Source organism: Pongo pygmaeus, chromosome 2 (assembly GCF_028885625.2).
Source record: "Pongo pygmaeus isolate AG05252 chromosome 2, NHGRI_mPonPyg2-v2.0_pri, whole genome shotgun sequence".
Taxonomy (NCBI): Eukaryota; Metazoa; Chordata; class Mammalia; order Primates; family Hominidae; genus Pongo; species Pongo pygmaeus.
Genome location: NC_085930.1, coordinates 94,750,305 through 94,774,161, shown reverse-complemented (window position 1 = coordinate 94,774,161; position 23,857 = coordinate 94,750,305). Strand labels below are relative to the sequence as shown.

Below are 23,857 nucleotides of genomic sequence, written 5' to 3'. Positions count from 1 at the left end.
CTTCCCCACAGGTGCATATGCCATTAGGCAAAGCTCCTGCCTTCTCTTTATGTCAGATCTGATCTATAGCAATGGTCTCAACCCTGACTGCATATTGGCATGGCTGGGGAGGTTTTAAAAATTTCCAATGCCCAGGCTACACCTGAAACCAAGCAAGTTAGACTCTCCGGGTGTAGAACCTGGGCATCGGTATTTTTATGAACTTTCCAGAAGATTCTAATATGCAACAAAATTTGATAACCAGTGAACATGTATAGCCTAGTTAATGAATTTCCAAGTAAAGTGGCGGTACCAATTTAATTTAAAATTGGCACTGGGAAGCACATCTATTTTTGTTTTTCAACTCTTCTGTAGACATCTCAACAGAAATGAAGCTATAAAAAGGGGATGATAAGACCTTGTGGTAGACACCTTTAGAATGTCTACTCAGATCACAGGGACTCCTTAATTGCTTTCCTCCTTCATCCACAGAAGAGGGTCCTGGTGGCCCTTGGAACAAACTGGTGAATTGGAATCCCAACTCTGGGATTTTTGAACTGACATTGGGAGTTAACATTTCTGCATGGTTGGGTATGTGGGTACTGGAGTGGCTGGGTGCTCTGGTAGGTGGACTGAGTAGCTGAGAAATGTATGAACAGAGAGAAGAGGAGAGAAGAGAGGAGAAGAGATGGCAAAATCAATCAGAGATGAGCGGCAAAGCCAATGCTTCTAGACTGCCAGGATAGACATCTGTGGTTTTTGCCTGCCTGACATCCCTCCCCATTTTCTTAACAGTGCCCTCTTCTCCTTCAGGGAGTATCTCATTCCCATTCCATGTGGTCCTGGGGATAACTGATGAGTTAATCCTACCATCCTCTTGCTCCTTGAGCAGAGACCTGAGAAAGAAAAAAGTGGTGCTGTCAATTTGGTGGCCATCATCATGAGAAACTGTTGGTTGCTGCTATAGGGATCTCTGGGGCTGCTCTGATGTCTGTGCCTCCCAGAGCTTGATTGTTCAGCAAGTCTTTGAATTCTGGGATCAAGGGTGTCTGTTGCTTGCAATTTAAGAATCCCAACAGAGTTCACTACAGTCCTCTAGGTCCCAGCCCAAATCTATTCAGAGGCCTTATAGCCTTACAGCATTCTGTTTTGGGGCATTTGAGGCATTCCTGTATCCTAATTTTTTTTTCTTCATCTAGCTCATGTTGTTTTTGATATTTATAAGTCTTCACTAATATAAATTTTAATTGACTCCCTTATTTATGTCATATGTCCCTTATATATGGTCCTGAGACTATTTAAAGCAGAAACAAGGCCTTCCAAGCCCTATTCCAATCTTTAAGGTCATAATCAAGAAAACCCAACTCTTTTATCATTTTGCATGCTTTGGAAAGCTTAATTTATTCATTTTCATTTTGTAAGTATGAAGATCTTGGAGAGAAATTTATAACGAAGGCATACTTTGTGAACAACAGGATTAAAAGCTTATCAAACACAAATATGGTTCTAAATAATGTATGATACTTGGAACAGGAGTCCAAATCTACTCCTGTAAAAAGAGCTTACTTCCTGTATCAAGCAATATTAAATGAAATTATAGTACCACCATTAAATCCAACTGTACACCAATAAATTTTCATTTCCAATGGTACTCTTCTTTATTAAAAAATCTTTATTAAATAACAAAATATGCCAGGTAATATAATAAGTATTTCCTTGAGCTCAATATTAATATAGTTGGCACACAATTCAAGGCTGTCTACCCAAATGCAGGAAGCACATGACTTTTTCCTTGTGATCCGGCAAGCAGAGTTACATGGACATCAACTGAAAAACCAGAGAAAGCCTCTGGGATTTCTTCAGGCCCAGGTCACAGGAGTGGTGATGAGTGTGTGTGTGTGTGTGTGTGTGTGTTTGTGTGTGTGTGGCGGTGGGGGGATTTCAAAGAGGTTATTTCTATATAGATCTAGATGTGAACCTATTAACAGAATTCAGAGATAATTGGCAAAGTATTTTCTTTTTTTTTTGAGACAGAGTCTCGCTCTGTTGCCCAGGCTGGAGTACAGTGGGGCGATCTTGGCTCACCGCAAGCTCCGCCTCTTGGGTTTGCGCCATTCTCCTGCCTCAGCCTCTGGAGTAGCTGGGACTACAGGCGCCCGCCACCACACCCGGCTAATTATTTGTATTTGTAGTAGAGATGGGGTTTCACTGTGTTAGCCAGGATGGTCTTGATCTCCTGACCTCGTGATTCGCCCGCCTCAGCCTCCCAAGATTTTTTTTTAAAAGAAAAATACAGTGCTAAGCAGCTTAAGTGATTAACAATGTTGTGATCTCTGGCAAACTCTGGATGAACTATAATGAAATGGAAATAGTGGGTCCAGTGCCAATAAAATGTGATCATAAAGTCTGACCAGTTCACAATGTTTCTTTTTCTAAGAGTTGAAGAGAAGGAAAGTATCATATAGGAATATTCTGGAAAAGAAAGTGGGGTGAATGAAAAGAAGCAGTTTAAAAGCTATTCTTCTTACCATCATACTTTATTTTTAATACAAATGTCATAAAATAAAAGGTACCCAGGCATCTTTTAAACAAAAATACATTTTCTGTATATCAAGCCATCATTTACAGATTAACACTGCAAAAAATTTGAATGAATAACTCTTAACTTGTTTACATAAAATTATCTGAAATAAACAAAATTATATGTAGAATGAGAACAAACAAGAACCAATTCAAACTCCTAAAATCTTGCCTCTGTATTAATTTCTTCAGTTTCAAAATCATACTCATCTACAAAAGGAATGTAGGTATTCTTAACATTGAACATTATTTACAAAATGAATTCGTTTCTCTCAGTTACTTTTGATTCTGTGGTCACCCAACACACAAGTTGTGGTGACTCCTTAAGCGACCCTGAACTGCTATTCTGCTCCAGCTGGGAGTGCCTGTTCTCTGCCCCGGAAGGAGGCATTATACCAACTCATAGTATTTCCCTGTTTGGGGGTCAAAGTAACAGTTCAGACAAGGGTCATACAACAAAGTCAGTACTTCCTCGTCCTCTTCCACACTGAGGTCTTCTTCACCTGTGGGGAAGGGGAACCACAGACACATTAGCTGTTGGCTTGGCCCGGAATCCCTAAACAAGGGCAACGAAGCAGGAATCACCATCTCTCCTGGGGGATTTTCTTTATGCAGGTAGAAGGTTTAGGCCAGAAGGGAGGAGCACTGTGGAAGTGGTGAGACTCTAAACATGTGGTGCCAGGTGGAGAAGAAACACCAGTGACCAGAAGGACCAACTTCATGACAAAGGACAAGAAAAACTGAGTGTGGAGAACTGGCGGGAGGGGAAGGAAGAAAGGGAGAGGGCCAAAAGACTTAAGAGTTATGCTTATTAGGATTAGGAAACTTGCCAGGATCCAAAACTAATTGTCACAGTTCTAAACTTCTTCATGGGCCAGAGCTGTACAAAATGCAAAACAGTGCAAACTAACTAACAAAATAGAAAACTTGATCCACATTCAATCATCCTAAAAAGGCTACCTAACAAATATGAATTAAAATAATAGAACTATAAGATATATAGAACAGACAATATACACAGAAAACAAAATGTCAGTTGATTAGTAGTTTTATTAGTGGTGGGGGGAAGTCTGTTCAGTTTTTTGGGGATACGAACATGGCTTGATGTTTTCTCTCGTGACAGCCATTTAGATGGACTGGACAGAGAGGACAACTGTCTAAGTCATTATCGAGGCCTGCTGGCTTCCAACAAATGGCATGAAATGAAAAAAAAAACAAAACTGTTCTACAAAGATGTTTCCTGAGCACTTTCCATATATGTGCCCAGTGTTGTGTTAAGTACTTTTGTATTCACAAGTGAGTGCATTCTGAATACTTCTGAAAGTTCATGTAATGAGTTCAGGGACTGAGAGGTCAAGATCTTCCCAGCCAAAGAAGATCAGAGAGTAGGCTCAGGTAGAAAGAGGTGACTAAGACAACACTTCTCTCTCTTCAATAGCACAGGCTATTAAAGACCAAAACCAAACCCCAAACCCTACCCAACCCTGAAGCTTTGGGCTATGTGCTCACCAGGGTGAGCTTCAGAAGAGTTTGGATGGTGGGTATGGTGCAGGGCTCACTCATAATAGAGGTTCAATAAAAATGGAATGTTTCTTGAAGGTGTAAATAAAAGCCCATGATTTTAAGTGTCACTGACTAGAGGAAGGGAAGATGGTGGTGGTGGTTGTGGGGTTCCATCTTACTCAGCCAAAATCAGACCAGGCTGGTGCCTGAACATTGTCAGGACATTGACAACCTGGAGTTAAGTCCAAGGGAGTCGTGCCTACATGGTGAAGTGGGGGTTTAAAACTGTACCATAGCCACTCCTCTGCCCACTCTTCTCCTAACCATCCAAAAACACATTTAGCGTGATCCTTCCATGAGCCGGACACTGAGTTAGGTGTTCAGGACATGATGACAAGAAACAATCCCTATTCTAATGGACTGTGCAGAGAAACAGGTGAAATGTGAAATCCGCTGATTCTTGTGAGTTGAGTGCAGTGCTAGCAGTCCTTAAAAGTGGAGTTCAACTGAGGAATGTTTACATCTGCCTTGCTTGCTAATACCTCAATTGGTACAGCAGTTGATGGTTTAGAAAGCACTTTCTCATGTAGGAGTTCATTTGGCCCTCATGACCCTGTGGAATAGGCAGGAATTATCATGCCCATTTTATAGATGAGGAAACCAGGGTTCACAAAGTTGAACAGCTCATCTGAGGTTTGTTGGTGAGTTACAGGCAGAGCTGGGGATAAACTCTCAGTTTCCAGAGTAAGAGTTCAGTGTTCTTTCTACCAGTCAGAGTACTTTGTACCAGTCTATTCAGTCGGACCTTGATTATGCTAAAAGAGTGGTGTAACATGTTTAATTGGGAGCTATTACATTGAAGGAATTTAGACATAGAAAAGACTAATAAAAAATTTAAAGGTGTCCTACATTTTAATAAGTCAGGTTTGGAAACAAAGAAATCTGATTTCTCATAGTTCAAAAATATTGTTAAAGATGAGAGAGTCCCTGGGGGAGGGCAGAGGCAAACAGTTCAGTAAGTCCAAAGGAAATGGGCTTGTTAACTCTAGAAAAGAGAAAGCTTGATGAGGTGACAGCAGCTCTTCTGGATTCAAGCATATGAAGGGTGGCATAGGAGTGAGAAGTTAAGAAAATCTGGGGTTCCAGGAGGAAGCCATAGGATCAACAGGTGGAAGCTAAGAGGAGCCATTTTTTTGGGCAGGCTTAGCACAAGGAAGAATTTTCTAAGCATTAGAGCTGACCAGCAAATGAAACATGTACTCTGGAAAGGGTGAAGCAGAGAGTGGGGCAACCATTTGTGCAGAATTTTGTAGATGAACCCTGCTTAGGACAGGGGACCAGATCCAATGATCCCTGTAGTGCTTTTGATGAGCTTCTGTGACTCTGGGCTGCAGCAGTTTATATCTTTGAAGTATGAAAGGACTTTGCTAACAACCACATTAATAATGGTAGCTGACCCGACCACCCTGCACAGTTTCTAATTAAGAACAGGAACTCAGAGAAGGAAGGCTGCGTTTCCTTTATCTTCTTCTGTTGTCTTTGGAGTCCCCAGGGCCCTGCCTCTATCCTTGAGAGTATTCCTCAAATGGTCATTCCATATTGAAAATGACCCCCTTTAGATCACTTTTTCACATCAAAGGAGTGTACGTACATCCTCTACTTTCAGATATTCAATCCATTATGCCTTTAAAGTTTGGACTACTTGAGAGAAATGAATTAGTTTATCAATTAGTATCTGCTATGTGATTGAGCTGGGCATAGTCTAGTTGTGAATGTGACACAAACACATGAAACAAAAGCAGCTACTAAAGATTAATGAGGAGTTAAACTGGAAGACTCTACTGCTGAGTGGCTAAGCGCACTCACGGGCTCTAGAATCCAATACACTGGGGGCGAATGGAAGCTCGGCTGCTTACCGCCTGAAAGCCGGCTACAGATCATTTCACCTCATCGGACCCTGGTTGCCTTGTTTACAAAATGGGAATAACAATGCCTATTTGGTAGGGTTTTGAGGAAGATTAAATTAGACACTGGTAATATGCATAACACAGCACACACAGTAGTTGTTTAATAAATGATAGTTACTATTAGGGATGATAATAAAATAAATCATGAACTATAGGCTATAACTTTCTTAGTAACTCAGGATGGAAGTACTGATACAGCTTAAAGTGTGAAGAAAAGGCTTCATAGAGGCAGGAAGGATGACGTTTAGACGATGGAGTCAGACAGACTCAGGTCCAAGTCCAATTTCTACCATATCACAGCTGTGGGATATTGGGAAATTCACTGCTCTGAGCCCAGCTTCCTCATATGTAAAGTACAGATAATAACAGTACCTGTCATTGTTCCTATGAGGACTAAATAACACTCAGCACATGTACATAGAAAGTACTCAGTAAATGTTACCACCGTCATCATGGAAAACAGGATATGTGAGCCAGACACAAAAAGGGTTATGTACATGTATACCTTATTCCCTACCCGAAAACTCAATCTGTTTGATTTTTTTTACAACTCCAAAACATAGTGGATTTGAAAGAAATAGAAAGACCCCCAGTTAGTTTTATATAGAACATTATGATAAATTCATCTTTAAATAAAAAAAAGTTCTTATACCAAAAATTGTGTATGTTTCCAAAAGTAAAACTAATTTTTTCCATCAGGTGTAATGTTTAAAACACATATCCCTGAGGTAAATAATTATGAGTGAAACTCTCAGCGACCTGCCATTGGATTCTGTCTTACTCCATCAGCACATCGTGGGGAACTCAGACCTCTGGCACGTGAGTTATATGCTATATAATTATTCAGTGTATTCTGTGCCTATATTTGCAAAAAAGATACATTTTTAAGCTGGTGCTATTAAATGAGAAAACAAAATATATTTACAACCAGTTGGGAATCTTTCAAGATGAAAATAACCATTGTAATGGCCATGGGTCTTTATCACCCATTTGCAAAGGGATCGAGTTAGATCCAATTCATTAGTAGAGGTTTTGCTACATAATGCATACAAACTGGAGCAATAACTGCGATATAAATGCACTCATTCCAATACATATCACTATAGAACGGGACCCTCGCGCATTATAACCATGGGGACTAAGATAGGTTTTTTGGTTTTTTTAGTACCAAAGCTTCAAATGGATGAATTTTAAAACTACCAACAATGACATTCATACAAAAATTGGGTGAGATTATGTATAATTTTATGTTGAAGTGCTTTAAACTTACATAAAAGGTTTTGTTTTCATTGTAACTTAATTTTCAAAGCCTCCAACTTACATCATTTTGCCATTATAATCCCTACGTAACGAAATTATAATATCATTACGCTATTACCACTATGATGTCAAGCATTGGGAAATGTTTTGAAAGGTAATTATCGTGGATGGGTATGGGGTAATTTTCAATTATATTCTTGGATAGAGCTGAGTTTGTTTTTCCTCAAAATGCTAAATTGTTCTATTTAAAGATTGGCTACAGAAACTCTAGAAGGACAAATTAACAAATAAAACCATTTTCTGCTACTAGACTAAGAGCATCTGGATAGGGGTCCAAATTACATTTTTTTCTCTTCTACACACAATAAAGCCATTTCTAGTGAAATAAAATTACCTTTCAGATAATAATCTATTTACAAACTTTCAGCCTCATCCACTTTGAAATTGGTTAATGGCAATAACAGAAGAAAAACCAATGGAGCCAGACCAAATGCAGCAATATGGGCTGCCCTTCTCTTGGTAGATCAGCTCAGGTAAATAATCCCTCCAGTTCACCTTCTGAAAGTCACGTAATATAAATGTTTAATTATCTATATTTAATGCATTTTAACTGTAGATAATAGAAAACCTACACACCCAAGATGTCTCTTCAAGCTTGAAAATAAATGATGTGGCACTAGTTTATCAGATTTAAAATCTCTGAATCAAGACATTGAACTTGATTTTCGATTTTCTGACACTGCCGTCTACATTTTTTTTAAAGTTAATGTATTTTCTCTCCTATAGATCTTGAGAACTGATTGACTGTATTTTTATGTGCATACTAATACACTATTGTTTAAGCAATTCAACAGTGAGGAATCACCATTTGGAGCAGTCAGCCTTAGGATCAATGAAGATGACATTTTAGATAAGATTCTGCTGAGTACTGGGTGCTTGCAAACTCTATCACCAACGTATCTCACAGTAGGGCAAAATTAACTCACACTAAAGTCTGAGAAGGTACACTGTGAACTGCTATATTTCAGTTCTCAGCAAACATGTGCCCTCAAATGGGAGAAAGATAAATAACCAACAATGGAATGAAAACAATGAAATGCTACTTTCTTCCAATTAGAGGGCTATATTGTTTTTTTTCTTTTTTCTTTTTTAAATTTTATTATTATTATACTTTAAGTTTTAGGGTACATGAATTGTTTTTGAAAGGTAAATAACATTGCATTATTATAGTTCAGGTGTTATTTGGGCAATAGGTACATTACCCCTTTTGTAAAAACTGGTGGCTATATTTTACTTGGAAAATGCCATTTTAGGGAACATGTTGAAGAACTTGGATCATTAATTAGGAATTATTACAATTTCATTATTTCCAGGTAGTCTCTACTTATAAATATGCAGTGATTCAGACGTGCAGTTGTAACCGTGTGGTTTACAACTCTAAACGCACTTTGTTACATGTGAAGGAAGGCACCTCTCCAAGGTACTGAGTGAGCTCTGAAGCCAACAGAGCCCATAGTCTCTTAGGAGCCTGATTTTAAGCAAGGTATCAATGTTGAACTATGGGAAAATGCATCCCAATTCCAGCAAGGAAAGCTGGGATCAGCCTTCTGGGTTGCACGTAGGGGATACGTAGGTGGGGTGGTTCTGGAATAGGTGAAAGAGCCTCAGACACCTGCAATGTGTTTCGCTCTACTGGAGAGTTCACTTCTAGTGGCCCTGAAAAGAAGGCATCTCTTGATACTAGTGAGGCACTGATTTCCCCCCTCTGTAATCACTTCCTGCAGAGAAGACTCCCCCAGGACCCTGAGAGCTATGTAAGAGAAAATATCACTTACAGGGGAAGGGGCAGGGTCTCTGCATTAAAGGAATGTTAGAAATACCAGGAATCATTTTATAATCTGAGAGTTGAGGTGGGGGTGCCATGGGTCTAAGAAGAGTACCAAGAAAAACACTATTTTATCCAGAAAGCTTCAAGAAAATACAACTTCCTAAATTAAAAAAAATGGCAGTGGATATTTCAGTCATGTGGTTCTTATCCACCTAAATAGGGATTCTGTGGTCATACTACAGTGTGGGATTTAAGGGTGTGGACACCCTGGTCAGACAGGTCTGGGTCAGTGTCCTGATGCACACTCAGGGTCTGTGACCCAGACTAGCCCCTTACCTCATCTGTAAAGTGGGAACATAATACAACCCCACACTAAGCAGTGTTGGGAGGAGGTATGAGGTAATACACAGAAAAATTCCAAACAGTGCCGGGTACACAACGGTGTTTTATTAATGCTGGCTTATTATTTTCATATCACCAATATTGCTCTTTTGGGAAAAGTCTCCTTTGCATCTGAAATAAATCTTCGAGGTACGAAAAAGGTCAAAAGAATAGATCAAATCATTCTCATATTTCCTATGGCCAGTAGAGTCACTCATTCACTCATCAAATATTTGTGGGGCATTTACTGTGTCCTAGAAGCCACACTAGGCACTGGGGGTACCAGAGTGGTTCAGCAACTTTTAGACTCAGAGTATTAGGTAAATGTCAAAGAATTATGTGGCAGTCAATAGGAGGGCAGTGAAAGAATTCCTCTGTTGGAGAAGAGCAGGCAGCCAGATCCTAACCCCCACTTTAGCCAGAGCAGAGCTTTTATCTCCTCCACACATGAGGATTCCTTCTTTCTGGTTAGCTGTGAGAAGCCATAAAATTTCTGTAAACTCTTTACTAGTAATTTGGATATTACATCTATAAAATAAGCATCTGCTACCTATTTATATCTCATGGGAGATTAATCAACATCCATATGGGAATATTCGGTGTGGCTTTGCCATAAGAAAGGTATAAGAATATTATTTTTATGAGACTCAGGCAACTCCCAAACTCCTTCTGAATGCCTTTCTTACTCAAAATCTATGTAAACTGCAAGATAGGGCTATAGGCCTGAAGACAGAGGTTGTTATTATTCCATTTTGGAGTTGGTAAGCATGAATAATTTAAGGGTCATAACTGTAAAGGAAAAAATGTCAAAAACAAATTGACAACTATTCTTTGAGCAAAGTATGGTTCATTTTCAAAAGGTCATTTTAGTAGTTTGCTCAAATAAGTTCTGAAATCTTAACTTCCCATTTTTACATTTCATACAAGTTCCAGGAAAACACATTTTAGTAAGTGATAAGGGCACCATGTCCGATGGTAATTGATATTCAGCAAGTGTGTTATAGCCCAGGAGGAGCTGTGAAGAGCTGATCATTTCCCATCCAGTGGGATGTCAGAGATCCGAATGCAGTGCTCTTCCTGCTGGCCGTCTGTGCTGGAAACCGGGCTGTTCATGTGAAGGTGGCATTCATGCACTTGAGACATTCTGGCTGAGCAGAAACTGGCTGTGACACAAACTCCTACTGAATAAAGTAGGGACAGAAACCTCTGACTCAAGGGCCAGATATAACTCGTGCATTTACTTTTTGTATGGCCTGGGGCAAGTTTTCTAGAATTATGTATCAGGCAGAGTATATTTCCCTGCTGTTAAAATGCAGTAATTCCTCCAGCTGCAGAAATGCATCTTGGCCTCTCCATCTCTGATAGAGGTATGATGGCTCGGCACATCACTGCACTGCCCTAAGTCCCAATGTAACCATGTGGAAGACGGGATAATAATAGCATCCACACCTCACTAGGCATTGTGAGAATTCAAGTGCACATGTAGGCCCAGAACACAGGAAGATTAAATAAATAGCTATTATTATTTATATCCTAGAAGTCCAAAGGTGGGCGATACCTTTCCCTGTGAATGAGTCCTCAGGCACCACATTCACACCTCAGTGAAATGGTTCTGTAGAAAGGGCACTGATGTGGGGGAAGCCTGGGCCCTAATCCCAGCTAGGGCTCTGACTGGGCATTTGATCTTGGTCAAGTCATTTACCTCTTTAGGCAAATTGAGGGGTTGGACCACATCAGTGTTTTTAACTGGTTCATCAGAGCCCCAGGGCAGGATTCTGATATCCTAACACCCACTTTAGCCAGAGCAGAGCTTTTATCTCTTCCAACATGAGGAATCCATATGAGATTTCACTTGAAAGAAAAGCTGTTACTGCTTATGAATAAAGTTTAAGAGCCACGGCATAAGGTGATCTATAACTCTTTAACTGCCAAAATGTATAGGTCAAAGTTCAATACTCTCATAATTAAATTTTAGAAATATACCAAATATACCAAAAAAATTGGAATGGGGGGAAAACTGAAAGTCAGATTTCAATGAATTGTTCTACTTTTTTCCCCCACGCTTGTAATAAGAAAAAGGACGAGTTAAAGAGTATTTCCCACCCTCGTTTCCTCCCTTTATTCCTTCTCTTCTCCTTTCTAATGAGAACACAGAGAATCTAATACATGCCAGAACTTGCACAGGGCACCGAGGATCCAGGAATGAGCAAACTGACAGTCTCCTAAAAACTCAGAGGCTACTTAGGAGGAAAGACAATAAACAAGTAGACAAATCAAGATTTACAAACTGTGAAAAGGCATGCAGATTATGTTAAAGGTGAAGTGAGAGAACACAGTGAGTGGCAGACTGATCTACTTAGGTAAGACTATCTGGGAAGGCCTTTAAGAAGATATGCCACAGTTTGTTCGTTCATTATTGAAGGACATCTTGGTTGCTTTTAAGTTATTTTGAATAAAGCTATTATAAACAAACAAACAAACAAAAAAAAAAAAAAAGAAGATAAGCAACATGCAAATACCCAGGACCGGCAGTTCCCTATCCAACGATCCTGCCCTTCATTCAGCTGTTCACTCCCTTGGCCTTGCCTTAGATCTGGTCAACTGTGGCTACCTGTCATTTCTAACAAGCATGGGTAGGAGGAGAGGGGGGCAGGCTCAGGGCTGACAGGTGACCAGAGGTATCTCTCTTTTAAAGAACTTAGTCACTGAGCCCTTGAGATATTTTAATTAATGCTTTCCCTGTAGATCAGAAACTCTGAATGGAAAAATAATATTTCAACTCCTGGTTTTATGTATACATATATTTTCAGTAGGTAATCTACTTACCCACTTCAAAATCCACAAAGGATAAAAATATAATGGCTGGGCTCTGGGGCCAGGCTGCTTGGGTTCAAATCCTAACTTTGTGACTCAGTAGTTGTGGGACCTTGGGCAAGTCATTTGAGAACTTTGTGTCTCAGTTTTCTCAGCTGTAACACACACACACACACACACAATTTCCTCCTGATGGTGGTGTGAGGGCTTAATGTAATGACTTGGTGTCTGGCATAAAGTAAGTGCTAAATGAATGGTGTCGTGCAACAAGAACCCAGGAAGGGTTCCAGACTGCTCGCAACCATACTTCCCTTCTCCTTCCGATGATATAAACTGGAAACTTGAGCCCATAATTTTTCTTTGACACTTTAGCAGAACAGATGGAAACACTATCTCAGCATACTGGTAAGTATGGACTGTCTTATGCTGCCTAAAACTATGCAATTAACGTGCCATTAACCAAATAGGAAACACTGTTTTTTGATGGTGTTAATCAACTACAAACCACCCAAGCATATGAGAAAAGGGCCAGGGGGCAGCTGATAAAAATCCAGGGTGACAGGGAGAAGCGATGCTTGATCTGGATAACACTGGCCAGCACATTTCTACAATTCTCTGAATTTGCTCTCAATGGAAGTTCTGTTTAGCTTCAACATAACTGAGCTCCTGCTGTCAGAACCAGGCTTGGCAATGGTGACTTTAAGACATCCTTCCAGCTGTTTCTCGCTAATATATATCTTGGGTGCCTTTGCTCAAGGACCACGCTCTCAGTTCCTGTGGCTTATTTAGGACACCTAACATAACACATTATTTGTTCCCTCACAGCAAGGTCTCCTCCTGACAGCCAAGATTCTATTTTTTTGTCATAAGTAATTATAAATGCACACCTCTAAAAAGATTCCCAATTTGAGGGGCATAATCTATTTTAGATAGTAAATCACAGAGACATCTCCATCCCTTGGGCGGCCAAAACGTACAACTCAGATGTATGGGCTCTCACTCTGAATTCTCCACACCTGAAGAAAAATGCGATGCTCTACTTTTTTCCCTGCAGCAGTTAGGAAAAAAAAACCTGGCACTTTTGTTGGAGCAATTTATATTGGTTTCACTTCCACTTTTTTTAAAGCTTCAGATATAACATTTCTATCTTCAAAATTCAACCCAGAAAACTGTCTGAGAGAGTCCCACTCTGAGGTTATTTGTCACTCCAATTATGCACTTGAGATTACCCCATGCCTCTGCCATCTCAACTCCTCAGTTTTCACCAGAGATTCTCTTATGTCCCTCCACCACGCACACCTGACAGTCAAGTTCCCTGCTCACAACCAGAAACTAATGGTTCATCTTTATGGCTCATGCCAACCAAACGAACACCTGGCAAATTTTCATTCCTGGTTCCTTCTGATTTTTATCTTACTAATACCTATTGTAGCTACGTGACAACTTCTGCTTTAATGCAAAGGTTGTATCTTTGCATTCATGGAAACAGGTATCTGAGTGATGTTGAAATATCGCATCTGCTGTATAATAATGCCAACAGCTAATATTTGGTAGGCACTATTCTAAGTGCTTCATATACAGCACCTCATTCAATCTTCACAAGGAACAATCGGGGGGGCACTAACTATTATTCGTATTATTTTATAGATGTAGTAATCAAAATTCATAAAGGTCACACAGTGGGAATTGGTAGTGCTGAAATTCAGATGAAGGTCAATTTGACATCCAAACCATATTCTTATACCTTAAACTATATTTTGCCCTGGTATTAACCTTTAGAAGAACAAGGGTAATTTCTCTCATCTTCTTTTTAGTTGTAAAGAACACACTATTCTAAAAAATGAGGCTCAGGTTACCTCATTTAGGGTGTGTAAGACTAAGTGATCAACATTTAATAAAAACAGTGGCATCTCAAAGTGATGGATTCTCTCTATTTATAGTAAATTATTTTTATTTTCTTATGCATATCATTTTTCATATTCCCACCTTGAACATTCAAACTTTCAGAGGAATCTGGATGCTGCTCAGCTGGCTGTTGACTGGGAGGAACAATTGGTGGGCTCAACATATTTAACCAGTCCCTAAAAAGAAAACAAAGTGAATGAACATGTCTGGAATTCCATATATAGATTTTAGGTTTCCCATGGATTTTCAATTCCCTGGGGCTTCCACAAAGAAACGTTTTTTCCTCCTTCATATTTCAGAAAGACAGATGTCCAGATATCAACATCCAGTTTTGTAAATTGGTTAATATGGAGTCAATCACTTAACTAGCCAGTTTGAGAATTACTTCAACTAAATGAATATTCCTCTCAAAAGTTTATTATTGTTGTTATTAAATTACAGCAGAGTTCTTTTCACATAAGAAATTATTTCAATAACTCAGAGGAAATGTAGCTGAGAGGAAGCTCCTTATGAGCTTTGGGTAAGAAAGCCTGACAAAGTCACATGCCACACGTCATGGATGGTCACACTCCATAAGATGACTCAGAACTGAAGTCAGTCTTGGAGCTGCCATGGACCCCAGCAGTGGTGGGAGTCAGTCTCTCTTAATTCGGGGCTTTCGAGCAGTGAAGGCAAAGGAAGGGGGAGTGAGGGCGTTTCCCCATCTCTTTACTTTCCTTCCTACTGCACTCTTCCCCAGTCTCTTGCTTCCTCTCGTAGATACCTGGGGGATACAATTCAAGCTGGTGACATCCAGAAGGCTTGAGTCACTGCATGTTCTGCTTTAAGCCCTTCTCGTCTCTAAACTTACCACTGAGCTTCATTAGTGGTAGGGAGCAGGCAGGAGGATGTAAAAGATTTTCCAATGTGAATTCTATTTCTTGCACTGCTATTAGTGCTCTTTATCATTTACCTTATTCTTCTCAATAGAAATATGTCTTTATAACTAAATAATTTCTTTCTAAATTTCTGTTCTTCCTACAGTATTAATCTACAATGGGAGACAGTCCTAGACAACAGCTAAGAGCACTGGCTCTGCAGGCCAATTCCAGCTCCGTGCTTCCTACAGTAAGAACTTGGCCACGTCACTTAGCATTGCTAAGCTTTATGTGTGAAAGGGAGATAATAACAAAAGAGTTGAGTGTTAGGATTAAACAGAAACAAATGGAAGAAAAACATTTGGTGTGAATATGGGTACAGAATTAGCACTCAATAAATTTCAGCTTTGACCACCATCATCTTCATTATCAATGAAGATCATGGTGTGGACTTACCTACAATGATAAATAAACCAAGGTAGAAATGAACTTTGTTGGAACTAAACCGGTAAAGGATGGTAGAATGATTAACGGTCTATACAACAGAGATTTTCCTTACAAACTACTTGCTTTTCCAGCATAAAAAGCATATTAATGTCAAAATTACCTAATTCCTACTTATAATATTTTATGATACTTTCAGTCACCACTCACCGTAGCTATCACTAGATTATGGCTGGTGAAATAAGCAAGGTGAGCATGCTGTGCAACTGAATTTCATAATAACACATTAAGGGCATCAGAAAGGATTTGTCACAGACGTCCAAGCTAATGGGGCATTTTCTGATAAGCACTGTTTATTTAGGCTACTTAATTATAGTAGACCAAAAAATTCCTGCACTATAGGAAATTACAAGGTCATATACAAATTACCAGCGCAGTGACCTCATTACTCAATAAGGGTGATGAAGAACAAGGATGAACAGGAGAAAATAATGTTATCACATCATGACACCCCCAGCTACAAATCAGAAACTATATAATCGCAGTAGGAGCTACCCCAGTGGGGAAAGTGTAGGTGGGAATTCTGTGAATGTTACGAAATGTAAGACACTCACTTCTTAGGTCAGTAATTTGATCAATGTTTTTCCTTTTCCGCACTAGCTATGAAAAGTATAGGGCTCTTCTTTTTGTGATTAAAAAATTTTAGATTTATAGAAAAGTTGCGAGCAGAGTATAAACAACTACTGTATATGCTTCACCCAGTTTCCCCACCTTTAATGTTTTATCATATTTGCTCTCTATCTCTTAATCTATGTATCTACTGACCCACCTATATATCTATCGAAACAGGAATCAGCAAACTATAGCCCATGGGCCAAGTCTGGCCCACTGCCTGTTTGTGTCTAGCTTGCAAACTAAGAATGGTTTTTACATTTTTAAATGGTTAAAAAAATGAAAATAATGTTTCATGATAGATGAAAATTATATAAAATTCAAAATTCAGTGTCCATAAATAAAAATGTATGGGAATACAGCCATGCTCATTTGTTTACGTTTTGTCTATGGCTGCTTTTGTGCTACAATGGCAGAGTTAAGTAATTTATTATCTGCTCCTTTACTGAAAACATCTGATGATCCCTGACCTCTGTAACTGTGCACTCACATTGGTTCCCCTAATACTAATCCAATACCACAGGTTCATTCTCATCTTTCTTCTTTCCATATTTGTAACCCCCTTCTGACAGTGAGGAAGCTGGCCCTCAGTATCCTCAAGATATTTACTTACTTCCTGAATTATGGAAGTTACCAAAAGTAGCTTCAGAATTGCCAAGCAAAACAAACAAGAAACACTTATCCTAAACCTACTCTCTCAAGTTCTCAATTTGCTTACAGATATTTTTCTTCTTTGGTTAAAATACCATATTAAAAACTGACTTGGGTTCTTTTTTTCCCCATTTTCAATGTGAGTATATTAGTCATTCGAAATACAACGAAAGTCATCTGCTTCCTTTTGTGTTACATTTTGGGCTTTCTTCTCCTTTCTTGTTGATTTTTATTACTTTTGTTGTTGTTGTGGATTACATATGACATTAACAACCAAAAGTCAAAACTACAGGAGGGCACATTTGGGGTAAGAGTCACATCCTCCTATCTCTTCCTGTTTGTTCCCATCCCCTCATAACTTCTACTCTATTCCTACCCTCGCCTCTAGAGGTAATAAATTTCATTAGTTCTGGTGTTGCCTTTCTGTGTTTCATTTTGCAAAAACTGAACAGATACATGTCTGTTTTTTATTCCCTTTCTTATGCAAAAGGTAGCATAGTATAGTACTCCTTTGTACTTTCATCTTTTCAGCTTATAATTTATCCTGGAAATCATTCCATACCAGTTCATGGAGAGCTTCCTCATCCTTTTTTTCCAGCAGCATAATACGTTACCCTATGGAGGTACTATCATTCATTTCACCCTCATCTATGTTTGAGCATGTTTTCAATGTTTTGCAATGGTTGCAATGAACACTTAAATGAATAACCTTTGGCATGTCTATTTTTGTATACTTAGAGGTAAATCCTGAAAAGGTAAATTTCTAAAAGTGGGATTCCTGGAACAAAAGGTAAATGTATACTTGTCTTTGTTAGATATTGGCAAATTCCCTTCACAAGGGTTGTACCTGTGTTCATTCTCACCAGCAATGTATGAGAATGCTGATTTCCCGAGAGCAACTTTAGAGGAATATGTTGTGAAGTATTTTAATGCTTTCTGATTGGAGAGGTGAGAACTGATACTTTAAAGTAGACTTGATTTGAATTTGTTCTCATTATACGTGGAGTTGACTGTATTTTCATATATTTAAGGGCATTTATGTAATACACGTGTACATACATACACACACACACATATATATACACGCATGTGCGATATATGATTGTTCACATCTTTTGCCCTTTCTTCTATCAGATTTTTTATCTTTCCCTCACTTCATAGTTTGTCTTTGTTTATTGTGGTTTTTCCTTGTGCCATACAAAAGGTTTTATTTTTCTGTAGTCAAAGGTATCAGCCATTGAAAAAAAATTGTCTTTGTATTTTGGGTCATTTTTTTTTTCTTTTTATTATTATTATTATTATTATTATTATACTTTAGGCTCTATGGTACATGTGCGCAATGTGCAGGTAAGTTACATATGTATACATGTATAAAGCCTTTCCCTACAACCAAGTTCTGTAGAAATTCACCCATGTTTTCTTCCATTTACTTAAATGGATTCATTTTTCACAATTAGATTTCTGGTCCATTTTTAGTTTATTCTGGTATATGGTGTGAGTTTGTTCTGGTATAAGGTATATCTAATTTTACCTCTTTAAAATAACTATAGAGTTATTTTGACAAGTAATGTTATTTTAACACACATTTAGAAGATTTTATACAATTAAGAAATTTTTAATCAAAGCAACTAACTCATTTGTTTAGCTTTTTACTAAGTAAGCATTTACAAAGTATAATGTAAAAAGAAAGGTTTCTATTTTAACTAAAATATAAAAAACTTTGGGCTAAACAAAATCAACCAGGATTTTTCTTGCAGGACTTTTCAGAGCTTTAAAAACACTGTGAGTATCCCAAGAGGAGGCTGCATTGCCCAAATTTATGTATCTAGAACTGTTACATCTTTTGGGACCACAGAACACACCTTGAGAAATGATGCTCCAGGTTATACAATTTCCCCACTCTGGTGGCATTTTGTTTGTTTGTTTTGTTTTTTATTTTACTTTATGTATGTTTAATAATTTTATTTTTAAGCAGAAATTTGCAGTCCAGCATCTGTATCTTACATGTTTACATTTTTATATGTGATATTTAATGCTGGCCCATTGTCTTGACCCTTGATCAACTCCTTTAAACCTCTATGCTTTCCCCTACATAAACAGAAAACATTCAAGGAATGGGGAGTTCTAGCTGAGGCTCCTTCACCACATGCCAGTCTTAGCTTTAGTTCTGAACCATTTCCTGGGTCTGCTTCTTACCCAGCTACCTGTGCTTCAGAATCTATTCCTGCTTGTTGTTCCACCATTTCCATACTTGCCCCTTGGACTTGATATTCTGGTTGGTTTCCTCAGCTCTGACTATAATCCTATTTTATTTATTTATTTATATATTTATTTATTTATTTATTTATTATACTTTAAGTTTTAGGGTACATGTGCACAACGTGCAGGTTTGTTACATATGTATACATGTGCCATGTTGGTGTGCTGCACCCATTAACTCGTAATTTAGCATTAGGTATATCTCCTAATGCTATCCCTCACCCTTCCCCCCACCCCACAACAGGCCCCCAGTGTGTGATGTTCCCCTTCCTGTGTCCGTGTGTTCTCATTGTTCAATTCCCACTTATGAGTGAGAACATGTGGTGTTCGGTTTTTTGTCTTTGCGATAAATTGCTGAGAATGATGGTTTCCAGCTTCATCCATGTCCCTACAAAGGACATGAACTCATCATTTTTTATGGCTACATAGTATTCCATGGTGTATATGTGCCACATTTTCTTAATCCAGTCTATCATTGTTGGAGATTTGGGTCGGTTCCAAGTCTTTGCTATTGTGAATAGTGCCGCAATAAACATACGTGTGCATGTGTCTTTATAGCAGCATGATTTATACTCCTTTGGGTATATACCCAGTAATGGGATGGCTGGGTCAAATGGTATTTCTAGTTCTAGATCCCTGAGGAATCACCACACTGACTTCCACAATGGTTGAAGTAGTTTACAGTCCCACCAACAGTGTAAAAGTGTTCCTATTTCTGCACATCCTCTCCAGCACCTGTTGTTTCCTGACTTTTTAATGATCGCCATTCTAACTGGGTTGAGACGGTATCTCATTGCAGGTTTGATTTGCATTTTTCTGATGGCCAGTGGTGATGAGCATTTTTTCATGTGTCTTTTGGCTGCATAAATGTCGTCTTCTGAGAAGTGTCTGTTCATGTCCTTCGCCCACTTTTTGATGGGGTTGTTTTTTTCTTGTAAATTTGTTTGAGTTCATTGTAGATTCTGGATATTAGCCCTTTGTCAGATGAGTAGATTGCAAAAATTTTCTCCCATTCTGTAGGTTGCCTGTTCACTCTAATGTAAGTTTCTTTTGCTGTGCAGAAGCTCTTTAGTTTAATTAGATCCCATTTGTCAATTTTGGCTTTTGTTGCCATTGCTTTTGGTGTTTTAGACATGAAGTCCTTGCCCATGCCTATGTCCTGAATGGTAATGCCTAGGTTTTCTTCTAGGGTTTTTATAGTTTTAGGTCTAACATGTAAGTCTTTAATCCATCTTGAATTAATTTTTGTATAAGGTGTAAAGAAGGGATCCAATTTCAGCTTTCTACATATGGCTAGCCAGTTTTCCCAGCACCATTTATGAAATAGGGAATCCTTTCCCCATTGCTTGTTTTTGTCAGGTTTGTCAAAGATCAGATAGTTGTAGATATGCGGTGTTATTTCTGAGGGCTCTGTTCTGTTCCACTGGTCAATATCTCTGTTTTGGTACCAGTACTATGCTGTTTTGGTTACTGCAGCCTTGTAGTATAGTTTGAAGCCAGGTAGCGTGATGTCTCCAGCTTTGTTCTTTTGGCTTAGGATTGACTTGGCGATGCGGGCTCTTTTTTGGTTTCATATGAACTTTAAAGTAGCTTTTTCTAATTCTGTGAAGAAAGTCATTGGTAGCTTGATGGGGATGGCATTGAATCTATCAATTACCTTGGGCAGTATGACTATTTTCACGATAATGATTCTTCCTACCCATGAGCATGGAATGTTCTTCCATTTGTTTGTATCTTCTTTTATTTCGTTGAGCAGTGGGTTGTAGTTCTCCTTGAAGAGGTCCTTCACATCCCTTTTAAGTTGTATTCCTAGATATTTTATTCTCTTTGAAGCAATTGTGAATGGGAGTTCACTCATGATTTGGCTCTCTGTTTGTCTGTTATTGGTATATAAGAATGCTTGTGAGTTTTGCACATTGATTTTGTATCTTGAGACTTTGCTGAAGTTGCCTATCAGCGTAAGGAGATTTTGGGCTGAGATGATGGGGTTTTCTAGATATACAATCATGTCATCTGCAAACAGGGACAATTGGACTTCCTCTTTTCCTAATTGAATACCCTTTATTTCCTTCTCCTGCCTAATTGTCCTGGCCAGAACTTCCAACACTATGTTGAATAGGAGTGGTGAGAGAGGGCATCCCTGTCTTGTGCCAGTTTTCAAAGAGAATGCTTCCAGTTTTTTCCCATTCAGTATGATATTGGCTGTGGGATTGTCATAAATAGCTCTTATTATTTTGAGATACATCCAATCAATACCTAATTTATTGAGAGTTTTTAGCATGAAGGGTTGTTGAATTTTGTCAAAGGCCTTTTCTGCATCTATTGAGATAATCATGTGGTTTTTGTCTTTGGTTCTGTTTATATGCTGGATTATGTTTATTGATTTGTGTATGTTGAACCAGCCTTGCATTCCAGGGATGAAGCCCACTTGATCATGGTGGATAAGCTTTTTGATGTGTTGCTGGATTCGGTTTGCCAGTATTTTATTGAGGATTTTTGCATCGATGTTCATCAGGGATACTGGTCTAAAATTCTCTTTTTTTGTTGTGTCTCTGCCAGGCTTTGGTATCAGGATGATGCTGGCCTCATAAAATGAGTTAGGGAGGATTCCTTCTTTTTCTATTGATTGGAATAGTTTCAGAAGGAATGGTACCAGCTCCTCCTTGTACCTCTGGTAGAATTCGGCTGTGAATCCATCTGGTCCTGCACTTTTTCTCGTTGGTAAGCTATTGATTATTGCCTCAATTTCAGAGCCTGTTATTGGTCTATTCAGAGATTCAGCTTCTTCCTGGTTTAGTCTTGGGAGGGTGTATGTGTCCAGGAATTTATCCATTTCTTCTAGATTTTCTAGTTTATTTGTGTAGAGGCGTTTATAGTATTTTCTGATGGTAGTTTGTATTTCTGTGGGATCAGTGGTGATATCCCCTTTATCATTTTTTATTGCACCTATTTGATTCTTCTCTCTTTTCTTCTGTATTAGTCTTGCTAGTGGTCTATTAATTTCGTTGATCTTTTCAAAAACCAGCTCCTGGATTCACTGATTTTTTTGAAGTGTTTTTTGTGTCTTTATTTCCTTCAGTTCTGCTCTGATCTTAGTTATTTCTTGCCTTCTGCTAGCTTTTGAATGTGTTTGCTCTTGCTTCTCTAGTTCTTTTAATTGTGATGTTAGGGTGTCAATTTTAGATCTTTCCCGCTTTCTCTTGTGGGCATTTAGTGCTATAAATTTCCCTCTACACACTGCTTTGAATGTGCCCCAGAGATTCTGGTATGTTGTGTCTTTGTTCTGTTTGGTTTCAAAGAACATCTTCATTCCTGCCTTCATGTCGTTATGTACCCAGTAGTCATTCAGGAGCAGGTTGTTCAGTTTCCATGAAGTTGAGCGGTTTTGAGTGAGTTTCTTAATCCTGAGTTCTAGTTTGATTGCACTGTGGTCTGAGAGATAGTTTGTTATAATTTCTGTTCTTTTACATTTGCTGAGGAGTGCTTTACTTCCAAGTATGCGGTCAATTTTGGAATAGGTGTGGTGTGGTGCTGAAAAAAATGTATATTCTGTTGATCTGGGGTGGAGAGTTCTGTAGATGTCTATTAGGTCCACTTGGTGCAGAACTGAGTTCAATTCCCGGATATCACTGTTAACTTTCTGTCTTGTGGATCTGTGCAATGTTGACAGTGGGGTGTTAAAGTCTCCCATTATTATTGTGTGGGAGTCTAAGTCTCTTTGTAGGTCTCTAAGGAATTGCTTTATGAATCTGGGTGCTCCTGTATTGGGTGCATATATATTTAGGATAGTTAGCTCTTCTTGTTGAATTTCTCCCTTTACCATTATGTAATGGCCTTCTTTGTCTCTTTTGATCTTTGTTGGTTTAAAGTCTGTTTTATCAGAGACTAGAATTGCAACCCCTGCCTTTTTTTGTTTTCCATTTGCTTGGTAGATCTTCCTCCATCCCTTTATTTTGAGCCTATGTGTGTCTCTGCACGTGAGATGGGTTTTCTGAATACAGCACACTGATGGGTCTTGACTCTTTATCCGATTTGTCAGTCTGTGTCTTTTAATTGGAGCATTTAGCCCATTTACATTGAAGGTTAATATTGTTATGTGTGAATTTGATCCTGTCATTATGATGTTAGCTGGTTATTTTGCTCATTAGTTGCAGTTTCTTCCTAGCATCAATGGTCTTTACAATTTGGCATGTTTTTTCAGTGGCTGTTACCGGTTGTTCCTTTCCATGTTTAGTGCTTCCTTTGGGAGCTCTTTTAGGGCAGGCCTGGTGGTGACAAAATCTCTCAGCATTTGCTTGTCTGTAAAGGATTTTATTTCTCCTTCACTTATGAACCTTAGTTTGGCTGGATATGAAATTCTGGGTTGAAAATTCTTTTCTTTAAGAATGTTGAATATTGGCCCCCACTCTCTGCTGGCTTGTAGAGTTTCTGCTGAGAGATCTGCTGTTAGTCTGATGGGATTCCCTTTGAGGGTAACCCGACCTTTCTCTCTGGCTGCCCTTAACATTTTTTCCTTCATTTCAACTTTGGTGAATCTGATAATTATGTGTCTTGGAGTTGCTCTTCTTGAACAGTATCTTTGTGGCATTCTCTGTATTTCCTGAATCTGAATGTTGGCCTGCCTTGCTAGATTGGGGAAGTTCTCCCGGATAATATCCTGCAGAGTGTTTTCCAACTTGGTTCCATTCTCCCCGTCACTTTCAGGTACACCAATCAGACGAAGATTTGGTCTTTTCACATAGTCCCATATTTCTTGG

At 38.8% G+C, this 23,857-nt stretch overlaps 1 protein-coding gene across 16 annotated transcripts in view; it reads right to left on the bottom strand.

The window, feature by feature from the left end:
* Positions 1-23,857, bottom strand: part of CFAP20DC (CFAP20 domain containing) — a 326,758-nt gene that overhangs the window by 28,246 nt on the left and 274,655 nt on the right. For 8 of the 16 annotated variants that reach the window (XM_054480722.2, XM_054480732.2, XM_054480721.1 and 5 more), the window contains one exon: positions 14,299-14,393. In XM_054480722.2, the coding sequence (XP_054336697.1) occupies positions 14,299-14,393 (95 nt within the window). Of the gene's footprint in view, positions 1-737; positions 3,063-14,298; positions 14,394-23,857 lie in introns of those variants that run through there. The other 8 variants (XM_054480723.1, XM_054480734.1, XM_054480726.1 and 5 more) reach the window with 3 other exon arrangements.